At 42.9% G+C, this 13,590-nt stretch overlaps 1 protein-coding gene across 1 annotated transcript in view; it reads left to right on the forward strand.

The window, feature by feature from the left end:
• The window catches only part of CFAP46 (cilia and flagella associated protein 46), a 1,240,276-nt gene that overhangs the window by 1,197,815 nt on the left and 28,871 nt on the right, over positions 1-13,590 (forward strand). The window contains exon 58 of the mRNA XM_085606190.1: positions 8,066-8,147. Within this exon, the coding sequence (XP_085462316.1) occupies positions 8,066-8,147 (82 nt within the window). The remainder of the gene's footprint in view (positions 1-8,065; positions 8,148-13,590) is intronic.

Below are 13,590 nucleotides of genomic sequence, written 5' to 3' on the forward strand. Positions count from 1 at the left end.
CTTGTTTTCACTCTTTTTTTTCAGAGTGAAATACACAAAATGGCGGCCGCCGCTTCCTGGTTTCGACCGATTCGAATGTTTACTAAGATCTAAGAGCCAATCAGAATCGCGCTCGCGCACGCCACCGTACGCTTACCGTAAGCGTACGGTAAGCGTACCGTAAGCGGGCTCAGATATATATATTGATTTAAAGGCTATTTTCTCAGAATCTACTGAACAGATTTACACCAAACCTACAAAAGGCACTTCCTTGACCTAGGGACTACCTCTCTGCCAAATTTTGAGTAATTCTGTTCAGCCGTTCGGTCTGTAGCTCGTTCTAAAGGTCCTATGGAAAAATGCATGGGAAAAACGCGTTTTGGGACCCCCCTTTTATCTCAGCCCCCGCTTGACGGATCCCCCCGAGACTTTCAGGGTAGGAGCGGAGCGTAGCGCCCCACCTATTTTGAGAAATTCGCGAGGATTCGTCAACCGGCGCCAAAGTTATTCAAAATAGAATGTTGAGGTTTTCCTATGGAAACGTGGTCCTAACTATAACTACCTACTGGCGACCGCCAGTAGGTAATATATATTATCTGCAAAGATGATAACGCGGCACTCCCTTTGACACAGTCGCGTTTCGAACACTGGTTCTTGATCACGATAGTGTTAACACTACCGTGATCAAGAACCAGTGTTCGAAACACGTAGGGAAATTTTGCATCTAAATAAACATCTTTAAAGCCAAAGGGAGTGCCGCGTTATCATCTTTGCGGATAATTTTCAGCGAGACACAGTCCTGGTCTCGCCGCAGGCACCAACTGTCAAAGTGCTCCTCTCGCACGGGACTGTGTGCGTTTGAATATATATATATATATATATATACACACACACACATATACATCCTATCCCGAATTAAATTAAAAGATAACACCTGCACGAGATTGGTGTCCGTGTCCTGATTGCAGCTGACAGTGCTGTGGGAACTGTGTGTGCTTATATATATATATAGTCGGACTTAGAATCAAATTTTGTTTTGTATCACAAGTGTGCTCATATGTGCTTATTGCTGGCAATGATTCATTTTATGCATGGTTTCTTTTTAATGTTTCGATCAATCTTTATGATATAGTTTGGTACTGCATTAATAGGTGCGATTCCTTTTTCAATAATATTGTAAAGTGCTTTTGGACTAATTCCTCAGTTCTGTTTAGCTATTATGTATACATGGCTGTGTGCAAAGGTGTTACACATATTTGGTGTTCGATATTAAAAAAAAATAGAGAACAGAAAGAGGTTTTAATGTTTATGTTTTCTCATTTGCCTTGGTGCCTCAAGCGCGTCCACAACTCGAAGACATGTTCAGACTGTCGGACTATGGCACTGAAGGCCATGTGGGGGCAAGCTTTGCAAATTCTTACGGTCTGGCAGTAGACATTGGCCAGTGAAATTCCGTGAGTTGTCGGGCCACTCAGAGTCTCTGGTGCCAAAACTTTATACAGCTGGCTTAATTGATGAATACCTATATGAGATTCAAATCTGTATGGTGTTATTTTAGCTTCTTTACAGTGCATTATGTAATCTTCGAGTGGTCATCTTGTTCAAACAAAATTCTTTATACCATGGAGGTATTATTGGTCATCTTTTTTGGTGTACGGATTAGGTGTCCAGTTTTTGCGTTGATGTTTATTCATCTTGGTATAATAGGAATGAGTTCTGAGAGTCCTTCTTTTTGGATTTTACCAGGACAGTTCTTTCTGTAATATTTCTTTATTGTCGTGCAGAATGTAGATTACATGGCTTTTGTCTTGCAATTGGCCTTTTGGTCAACAAGGTCTCTTTTCCTTGGGGGATAGAGGTAAATGTCTGGTAACTGTCAGATGGTTGTGTTGGGGTTTACACCTTTTTCCTCAAGGCCAGATTCTTTCGGGCCTGTAGAGTTATTTATTATTGATATGTTCTGTGACAGTGATCATGGTTTCTATTAAGAGCCAAGTTCTTATTCTGCTATTCCTACGTACATTTGATTGGTTGTTATTTATGACAAGCTGATTCGCTTTGCGAACTTTCGTAGGGTTAGTTAGCAGACCCTTCTCCAGGGGGGTTATAGCTATGGTATTTAATTCAAAAGTTAAGGAAGCTGCAGCTAGATGTTTCTATCAGAAGTACAAGTAAAATACCTTTGGTAATGTAATATCTGGTGGAGACACAGTCTAGCCACAGATTCCTTAACGCCCTGCCCATCCTTCCCACTCTGCGAACAACCTGTGAAGTAAGGGTTATACCCTTTTTCGGTACTGGTTTTATATACCGGTAATCACTGTCTCAATTAATGTTTGGACTCAACAGACCACCTGGTCTTGCCACATAGATTTAGTTTAGATGTTGCCATACCATCTGTTTCCACTGGTAAGTGACCTGTAGAGTGGGGGGTGTTTTCTCTTTTACACTGGATTAAACACCAATGAGCGTTGTTGATTCATTTGGTTCTTTCTTTGAAAGTCTTTGACTAATATCATCATAGCTTGTATTGGCACTGTCACTCTGTCATGTAATGGTGTGATTCAAGAAACAACTTGGTGTTGTTTCTATAGGTTTTATTTTTCTATTACCATGCCATTCATTACCATTGATGAATGGTCTGTAGAGTGTAAGTTTTTTTTTCCCTTTTATGTTGGTTATTTACCATGGGGTTTTCTTTAAAATTCATTTCTGCGAATAAAAAAACATTTGATGTTTTTCATTATTAATGTTTCATAGATTTTTGATCTTTTTGGCACACTGTTTCCACAACCATATTTTATAGTGGCTCTGTGTTCTGGCACGGAAGGTTTCACAAAAGAAACTGATGTCTGCACGCCGAAGGGGACTTACGTGGCTCCACTGATGTCATGACCGAAGTCAACTTCATCACGGAGCCGTACGGCGCTGTTCCCAAGTGCGCAGAGGTACTGGTGAAAAATTTCTGGATCCAGTCTGACTCCTGGGGAGAATTCAAAATTTAAGGAATCTGCGGCTAGACTGTGTCTCTACCAGATATTACGATACTGAAGGTAAGTAACTTGTACTTTAGAACCTCAGTGCTGCAGGTTTCTCAATTGACGAATGGTTACGGATGGAATACTAAATACATAATAATAACATCTTGTTTAACCAAGCTATAACATTATAACTGCATGTATTCGAACCTATTCATTGATGAATTGTTTAATTCACTTTCGCCAAATATATCTTCATATGAGTTGACAGTAAAAAATCCGGAATTCTTCAAAGCAAGTAACAAGACTGATCAGGATAGATAGGGCCTCTGTCAGATTCTGGCCCTTCTTGCAAGAAGATGAGCTTTTCAAGCCTTAAAAGTGTATAATAAAATCTTTTTATTGAGCGGGCACCATCAGCGGGCTCGGTTCCCATTAGACGACCGTGACGATTTGATAGGCAAGAGAAGTACTCTGTCGGGTGTTTGTCCTATTGTAACAGTGAATTGAAAATTTATTTAAAAACAGATATTTATACTTCTCCTTAGATTTATGCCATCCTCTGGTGTATGAATGCATTGTTAATGTATTGACTGATCACAAAGAAATGATAATGCTGCAGCAGAGACGCTGCCCGCTTAAATGTTCAATTAGTCATTTTATCTAAATAAAAGCGTGCTTTGTTTCACCTCATTTCCAGTCTAAGTTTACAGTTTAATTAATGCACAACCTTGATCTTAATCTAACGAAAAATGGTTTGCTTTAATTTGCAGGAAAATCACCAAGTCCTCGAGCCAAGGCAGGTTTAGGGCGCAGTGGAGACAGAAAGGGCAAGTAAAGGAAATTATTGGTGTAGCAGCAGTTATAGCAGCTGTAGGAGGGTATAACATCACTATTCTTGTATTGTAATATGAGAATTTTGTTAAGTTTAAAGAAAAAATATACCAAAATAGATTTGACTCAAAAAGGCTGTGAAATCAGTGCTTGCATGGTGGCAATTGTGAGTGCTGTTCATTACATGTTTTCATTAGTGTTTTATTGGGCCGTTCATTACCACTTCGCCTCTCTTCCATGTGATAGTCCTTAGGTTAGAGAGGGCTAGTCATGCCGGTAAACAGACTACTAAATTAGTCTTTCTATTGAACAAACACCTGCAGCCCTGAGATAAGGACGTACATTCATTCTTCACCGTTCACTTGAAAGTTATGCTTGTCTGGTTCTTTGAGGCCATATAATTAAGTTCCCCTTCTTGCTTAAATTGTCTCAGTTCTTAAATTGTCCTCTTTTTATTAAAATGTATTAGTGGTGAAGAGGTCTGTTTCTGACAATCTGGTGTGCTCACATCGAGACTTTAGTTTCTTAATTCTCATGTTATCTACCTAGGCAATCTTATGCCCTAGAGCCTTGTCGTCCATTGGAGTGTTATTACTGACACATAGCCACTAGACCTCCTCTGACTGTGCAGTGTCATTTGAGGACTGTGTATTGGTTACAGATCTTCCCTTTGTACGTGTTTTTTATCTGTGTACAGTGACGTAGCGCGGGGTTGGACCGCCCCAGGCGTCAGATGTTTTGTGGCTAGCGATTCCCCCGCTCTTACCTGCGGCCGTCGGACGGCCAGCACCCCCACTCTCCCTGTTTTACCTGCGGCCTGCTGCACCGCAAAAGAATGGAACTGCCATTTGCAGCCACAGGTCTTGCTAAGTCACTGTCTGTGTCTTGGTCAGCTACAGGCTTGCCATGATATGACTACTGCTTCCACCCTGCCACTAGTTCTCTAAGGTTTGGGAGCTGAAGATTTCTATATGGGTTCCGCAATTCCTCAACCTTCCTTCTTGGTAGTATTCATTTCCTTTGTTTGCGGCTCAGAGCTACATCTGTGGAAACCATTAGTAGGTATTCATGGAGAGTGGACCTTACTGTGCATGTTATTCTCTTTTCCTAAGGAGTTAGAGGAGGGGCACTGTTGGCTCTGTGATCCTTGGTGCGGTTTCCCCCCCAACTATTTGCCTTACAGCCTCCTGTTTTAGCTGACTTTGTTTTTGCTGTCTTTAGGGACACTGTGCACTTTACCACTGCTAGCCATTGCTAAAAGTGCATGTGCTCTCTCTTTTAAACAAGGTGGCGTTGGCTTACACCCAATTAGCCTATTTAATTTACTTGCAAGTCCCAAGTAAAGTGGTACTACGTGTGCCCAGGACCTGTAAGTCACATGCCTCTGTGGACCTGCAGCACTGATTGTGCCACCCATTTAAGTAGCTCTTTTAAGCATGTCTCAGGCCTGTCATTGCAGCCTTTTTGTGCAGTTTTTAACTGCCATTTCGACCTGGCAAAATAAACCTTTTGGTGTAAAGTGTTACAATGCACTTGACTGAAAGAAACTAACATTTAACAAAAATAACAATGCAACACAATATTAATACATATATGTGTATTGTCCCTGAAGCTTAAAATTAAAAAGTAAACGAATCCTTCTTCAAGACGATGCACAACCTACTTGCTGTCAACAGTTTATTACTAGCAGAACTGTTCCTTGGTTTTCGTAGTTTACATAGAAATGTTATGCCACAATTGTAGAGAGAACCAATATTTCATTCAAAATATCTTCTTATAATAAAATTTGTTGAAATAACCCAATGCATTTCCGGTGAAGCACCCTTCGTGGATTATTCTATTCCATATCTTTGAATCCAAGATGCATTAATGTTTTTTTTTGTTTTTTTCCTACTCATTGCCCATTTCTTGACCCCAGATTTCATGTACAGTTACCTCTGACGAAGGGTGCTCCACTTGCATTGTCCTTCACTGGTTCTCTTCCTACCTTTTCAATCAACATCAGTTTGTTCACATGGGCACCTACCAAGTCTCAAAAGCTTCCTATGATCTGCAAAGTGCTGTATTGTTCCATTCTGTCTCCTATTATCTTCAGCCTGTACATGAAGCTCACAGTTAGCAGCATCAATATTCATCAATATGCTGACAATACACAATTCTACCTGAAAGTGTCTTCAGCTCCAGACAGCCTATTTGTCAAACACTGCCTACAGCTCATCCAGATCTGAATGTTCAGCGCCTCAAACCCTAAAGACAGAATTCCTATTATTGCCAAGAACAACAAGCAATATCCAATGTTAGAAGAAAAGGAGCGTGTAAAAGTCCATCTTTGATTTGTCTTTCCAAAATTCAAAGAATAATACTGTTCATTCTTTAATTATCATCATTCCATTAAAAAAATAATCATTTGGGAGTCTTGTGTTTCTTAATGGATCCAAAACATTTTATTCAATCAAAGCTTTTCTTCAAAAGCAGTCAACGCAGCCCAGCCAACGCGTTTCATCCCTACGGACATCATCAGGGCTCAATATCACGATTCAGTCAGTAGACTCTGTTAATTCCTCTGTTGTGTCTATCAAGGTGCAGCACTGCTGCTCTTCCAGTATCCATCTAGTTAAGAGGAATTGACAGAGTCTTTTGCAAGAACCAATGCACAGCTGTTCTCTCCAGCGCCTCATGATAAAGGCCATCTCCCTCAACAATCCCTTCACCTTGCCATGTGAGTGAGCTACAAGTGCTGTCAATCACGTGCCACCTTCTTCCCAGATAAGCCGGTACTTAGGACAAAACCAGAATCCTTCCAAATAGGGCAGTCTATCACACCCCCAGCTTTCATCACCCCACCTCATCCACCTAAAGAGGAAGAAATACTTCATCACCTTGAGAGTCCTGAGCTTTAACATCAATCACACTAGGTAGATGATCAGCTCTTTGTGTGTTTCTCTAGAATGAACAAGGTTAATGCTGTGCAAAAGAGAACCATTCCCAGATGGATTTTTTTTATCTATTACGATCTGCTATGTGCAGCCAAGAAACAATCTCCAGAAGGTCTTCACGCGCATTACTTCAGCTCAAAGACTGCTATCACTGCTCTGGTGTATGGTGACCAGTCTTGGACATTTGTCAGGCAGCTACATGGGTTTCAGTCACACGCTCATGAAGCACTACTTCCTGGATAGCTATGTCTTGCAGGAGGGGCATTTTGCCCACTCAGTCCTACAGGATTTCCTGGTCTGTGCAACTCCAGAGACCCACCACCTGGGGTGGTACTACTTTGATAGCTATTCACAAGGTGAGGAATCTTCAGTTAGAAGTATTAATCAGAAAAAAGAGCTACTTGCCTTCAGTAACGCTGGTGAATACTAGACTCATCTAGTCCATTTTAATAAGATTCCAATCTAGAGATCAGCACAGTCGTATAGTCTGATTTCCAATAGCTCAACGTCCAATGGCGCGTACAGAGATAAGAAACTGATGTCCGCAGGCAGATGTGCTGGCTATGTTGGGTCCCGACTTCACATCTGGGGTGGGACAAACCTGATGTGATACCACACCACCGAATAGCAACACATAGTGGAATTGCTGAGGAAAATCTCTGGATCCAATCTTATACATGGGGGTATTCACAAGGTGAGGAATCTGCGATTAAATAGAATATCCACCAGAAAGTGCGTTAGCGAAGATAAGTAACAATTTTGTTTTTAAGCAATTTGTGCATTATGAAGATTTTGGATTCCTCAACGAGAGCCATGTAACTAATCAACCCTAAGGCAGAAGATTGCACCCCAGCACATATTGAAATTGAAATATCTTAATTTTGTGTCATTTTTGTCCGTGAGAGACTGGTTTGAGCAGAATGCATATTGATGAAGCCATTTTCCCCTCATGCCGGTTGAATGCTGGCATCTCCTGTAACTATTCACACAAGATACTGGCAATGGATTTTATAACATTTCCCATACATTTGCACACTTTTTACACAAAAATAATATACGATTTTGCACACCTCTAATTTTTTGCTCATACCGTCAGGAAAGTATGGCAGAGAAAGGTGATGTAGCGAGGATATGCTTATTAGAAATGTTTGTTGTAACAAACAATTACAAGTTATCACTAGTTAACATATATGTTATCAAAATGCAGTTGCATAGCTAGACTTCTCATTTTAAAATTGTTTAGTTAATATGTGTTCTATTTTCAGCTCATTACAGACTGAGTTTTCTATAAAAATAATTTGTGCTCATCATATAAAATGAAATGCTTTCTTATTTCAGAGTGCCAGCTGATGATTCTTTTAGATCTGGCCCAGACAAGTCTCAGTTTCTTACGCCAGTCAAACCTTGATGCTGAGAAAAGGTACACTTGTTATCAAAAATGATCTGTGCTTTTTTTCTTCTTTGTTGAACTTGAATTGAGAGTTCCAGGCATAACACTTAGTGTGATGACTCTTTATATTTTTCTCACAACTATTTTTTTACTTTAAATTTAAGTTCTTGTAGGTAAAGAAGTGCCTACTTGTCGTCGTTTTGTGAGTAGTCCCTCCAGTCACCCCAAATCTTCACATGTTTGTGCTAGTAATGAACAGTGTTCCACTCCCCTCACCCACAACTGCATTGAGGGGGGCCTTCGACTATCAATCTCTTTGCAATGTCCCTTTTTGGTAGTTAAATAAATTATCCTATCAGTAGTCACTACTTCTGGTACCCCCAAAATCCTCCTTTATCCTCAGTAGTGCGATTTTTGGATGTGAGTTCAACAGTTTGTCTCACCACTATCACATAGTGTTGTATTCAACCCCAGTATGGCTGTATTATTGAACAGTCCCATGTGGCATGTAGGAATGTGCTAATAGCATATTGGCACTATGTGCATGTTGGGGGTGTTCCGCTTCCCGTCTTTCATTATATTTGGGGCGTACTAATGTTTTTCAGATATTTTATCTGTATTAGCATAAGCTGGGATGATACTGCCAAGCATGTGGTGCCATCTTAGCTTCTATCCAATCACTGTTGTCAATTCAGCTTAGACATTTTTCCTAGCTAAAATGGAGAGTTGTATTGAGTTCTGGTGAGTTAATTACAAGGGAGCAATAGATATGTGATATGCTGCTGCCCCTGCACAGTATGTCTAACATCAGGTTTGCTTCTCGGGGTTGAAGTGCTGTCAATTGTTATTAATTTTTCTATACCATGTCTTAATTGAAGGGCACGGACAAATTGTAAACGTATTCATTTTAAACTCCGTTTTAAGATCTCTAAAGGACTTCACGTAATTCCCTGTACATACGTCCCTCAACTTGGAAATCCAAATGTTACACCACCTCCTAGATCCCTATAGTCTCAAGACTTCTGGAAACTACTCTCCCTGTCAGAGTGAAGTCTCTTGTGTTCATTTCTGTGCCACTGCGCATGCTTTAGAGGCTCTTGCCAAGCTGTGATAGTGACTTTTGTGATTTTGGAATTGTGGTCATGGGTTAGGACCCATAGAGGTGGGTGTGTGCATTGGTGGCTTGGGTCACCTTGCTCCTCAGGACCCAGTTATTGATGGTGATCATACGGTCCACCCAGTAGTAAAGTGGCATGTCGGCAACACCCAACCGGCAATCTTAGACTGACTGGCCGCATTTGTCAAAGGAAATTCCCTGCTTACCTGCCCATAAGTAATCTTATGTATCTGATCCCAGTTTATTGAAAGAAAGCTAGTCCAGTGAGAAGTCACAAGGGCTCTATAGTAAGGGTCTCATCCTTTCAAAGTCCCCAGAAATTGAACTGGTTCCACAGCTTGTCCTAGTGTGCTCAGTGTTCCCCAGCCCATCATAGACCTGTCAACAGATTGACGCCATCAAAGAGGCTGCAGATGTTCAGCACACATCTAGCTCCCTCTGGTGTGCCTTCGAACCCTAAAGAGTTGAAGGGGTCTCTAGTCGGACTATTGCGGATGGGTCTACCCCCAGTGCTGGGTGTCCCCTCTGGATCCAGTACTGGGCCTTTACTGACACTGATAAGGACCTCTACACCCGTACCTAGGTCCACACCAGTCCCTTCTGTACCAATGTCTACACTGGCTCCACCAGTGCTGATAGAAGATCCAGTCCCAGCACCAGTCTCGGGCCCCTAGCTGGCATTAGCCTGATATTGACCAATGATGCCACACTATGAATTAAAAAAAGAACAATAATCTGAAATTCAACCCAACTGATGCGAGACAAGCAGAGGATCTATACACCCTTTTGCTCTGACTTTGACCGAGCACAACAGACACCCTCTGTCCCTTTTACACTGATCATGATGAGAGAGGAGGCAGATTTCTTCCCCCTCACTATACTGATGCACAATATCTAGACTTGCAGAATGCCAGTAGGCCAGATACAGCCCCTAAAATAGAGCTGAATTTTCCACCTGGGTTGACTATTGAGTAAAGTGTCTCATTTGTAATGGTGGTTCGCAGGGCAGCAGAGCCACTAGAACTTCAGTTGCCCAACATTGAGACAAAATCAAATGCGCCAACTGAAATCCTTCGGCCAGGGCCCATTTTCCGTTCAATGCCCCGGATAGCGAGTCAAAAAGAATTGATGCCTCTGGGAAGGCACTGTTCCCTTCAGCCGGTCTAACACTTAGTCCTATCAACTCAGTTTGCTTGCTGGGCCGCTACACACAAGAATTATAGGATGAGACTAGTGATATTTTGAGAGTGGCCCCAGACTCTCAGGGCCTCATTAGCCCTGACTATTCTTGATGGCCAGGACGCTGCGAAGTACGTGCTCTGTGTTGGCCTGGACACAACTAAGTATGCTGCAGAGCAATTGGCTCCAGTGTCGTGATTAGAGGACATGCCTGGATGAGGCCTACTGCTTTTCTGGGACAAAAACTTGTCTCTAATGGATATGCCTTTGATGGCTCCAGGCTATTCGGGGAGAAAGCTGATTTAACACTGGAACGATTCAAAGACAGCTGCGCCACGGCTAAATCACTTAGCTTATGCATGCCAGCAAAATAATTTCCCCTCAAGTTCAGTGGCTACTCCTCCAATGAGTTACCTTATCAGCAATATCAACCCTCACAGCCCAATGTACAGCAGGCAACTCACTCATTTTGAGGCCATGGGTGTGCCTCTCACAGATTTCTTGTGACTCAGCAGGGACAGCATTGCTCTAACTCTTCCTCCCCTTTTGCTGTGGCTTCAAAGCAACTTTATTTGCCCTCTGCAACCCACTGTGGGCCAGTAGAAAACAGTGTCACATTGAACAGATGGGTGTTGCATATCGTCCAAGATGGCTATGCCGTACTATTTCTTTCTGTCTCACCACATTTTCCTCCCGAACTAGAGCGCATTTCAGAAAAAAAGGCGGTCAGTCTTTTGCTTTCCATGGGTATCTTTGAGCATGTACCAGATTCATAGGAAGGCACAGGATGTTACTCCTACTATTTACTTGTCACAAAGGACAGAGACCTCAGACATATTCTATACCTTTGCCAATTGAAAGCCTTTCGCCACAAGGGCACAATCAAAAGTCTGAAGCTGGCCCATAATTTTTTGACCCTTACACCAGGAGATTGAACAATGTCCATGGACTTTCAGGATGCATGTTTCCATATACCCAGCCTACTGTCCCACTGGCATTATCTACGGTTCAAGGTGGGACAAGATCACTTTCAGTTTGCAGTGCTCTCCTTCTGCCTTACCCTCGCCCCTTCGAGTAGCCTCAGAGTGATGGCGGTGGTCGCTGCCTATCTTTGCAGTGCAGAGTACATATATTCCCGTACACAACAACTGACTGCTTAAAGCAAGATCGCCTGGGTCAGTTGTGGACCACCCCTAGATGTCGGCTACACTCCTGAAGCTATTGGGATTCATTATCAACAAGTCAACATCACACCTGAGCCCCACGCAAAGCATCCAATTTATGGGGAGCGATCCTGGACACTGAGGCATTAAAGTTCTTACCCTGTCACAGCAAGCCCTGGACATTCACAATATTATGCTGATGTTTAGGGATAAGTTCTGGCCCGCCGTCTCATGAATCCTTCTGATCCTGAACACCAGGTGACACATGCCGCAGTGCAGAGGGACCCCAGATCCCATTCTGGAGTGGCCTTTCATAGTAGATGCATTAAACGGTGGTAAGACCTTTGTATGTACAGTGCATCTGACTATACACGCTCTTATGAGATTTTGACGACCGCATGAGAGAGTCATGTAAAGGAGCCATTTCTCTTCACCCCCTGCGTAAGAAAGGTGCAAGCTGCACCTTGAGCAAATAGATGCCTGTCATCTCTTCTAGTATGCACAGTGTCTTTGACTGTATATGCTTTGACAACGTATTAAAAACAGTTCACGTGTGACACACAGACAGAGCATCCATGGTCCTTCTGCCTCCTGCACCTGTAGGAAAGATGAGAGGTTAGCTGGGCACATGCCTCTCATCTCTTCTAGCATTGTAGAAGAGCTGCTAAGGTCTCATTCGTCTTGTGTGAATGTAGCAAATACATTTTTCTGGCCTTTCACCTTGATCTCTCTAGCCCTTAGTGACAAGATGTGGCACAACGAGGCCATGAAGAGGATGTTACATTTTACTTTTTTGGTTAAGGCAGTGTTCCCCCGGAAGTCTTCCTGACTCTCAGGGCCGGACTGGGAAACAAAACCGGCCCTGGCAAAGTGCTAAGCCGGCCCCGCGGGGGTTGGGGCTGCACCGAGCTCTTTGCCAGGGCCGGTTTTCGGCCGATTTTGTTACAGGGCCGATTGCTGCAAAAACGGCCCTGAAACCAAATCAGCCCCCAGGGGCCCAAAACCGGCCCCCACCCGTGCGGCGCACCGGAGGATTGCCCGGTGCCCGCCACGGCCAGTCCGGCCCTGCTGACTCCAGTGGACCTGCCTTAATCAAGCAATCTTGGCACATCGATTTTCGATCTGATTAACTTCCAAGGTCACTGTGTTGGAGTGCATTCTGCCTCAGCTACTGGGTTGGTTCTGGCTTTCAAATAAAAGTATCATTTATAACAATCATTCGGCAACATACGGTTTCTTGAAGCTGTCAAAGTCTTACGATACTATCGACTGAACTTCTTTATGCAACCTCTTTATGTAAAGACTCGCCAGGCTATTGACGGTTAGCACCGATTCTATTCTCCAAGATTTGTAGAGCGGGTTGCTTCCCGGAATCAGGCTTCTCAGCGTTATTGGATTGGATGGAGTAAATGAATTAAAAGTTTTAGGATTTAGGGAAAGAGATAGGTTTTAAGTTTTTCTGAAACTCATGAAGTTGTCCTCCTTTCTGAGACTGGTAGGCAGAGAGGTCCAAAGCTTTGGTGCAAGGTACGTTAAAGACCTACCCCCATTTCTAGCTCTCTTAATTCTGAAGACAATACGCAGTTCAAGATTGTTTGATCTCAGGACCCTATTGGCATGTAAGGGGTTGGCCAGTTGCTGTAGGACAGCTGGGCCTGTGCTGTGTTTTGCCCGGTGTAGTATGCATATTGCCTTGAATTCTATTCTGCAACTTATGGGCAGCCAGTGAAGAGTTTTGAGTGCAGCACCAGCAAATTTGTGTTTTCTGAATGCCTAACCGTATCCAGGCGGTGGCATCTTAAATAATCTGAATTTTTTTATTACTGATTTTGGGCTGCCTAAGTACAGCGAATTGCCATAATGAAGGTGATCTAAAATTCGACCTCGAATCATGATTCTGCTGGGAGCCATTTCAGGACCCTTCTCAGGGATCTCAAAAGGCCGAAAAAGCTGCCAGCCACCTTTTTTGCTTGGGAGGCCATGGTTAATTGGGTGTCCAGGGACATCCCTAGGC

This window comes from Triturus cristatus, chromosome 1_2 (genome assembly GCF_964204655.1).
Source record: "Triturus cristatus chromosome 1_2, aTriCri1.1, whole genome shotgun sequence".
In the NCBI taxonomy this organism is placed as follows: Eukaryota; Metazoa; Chordata; class Amphibia; order Caudata; family Salamandridae; genus Triturus; species Triturus cristatus.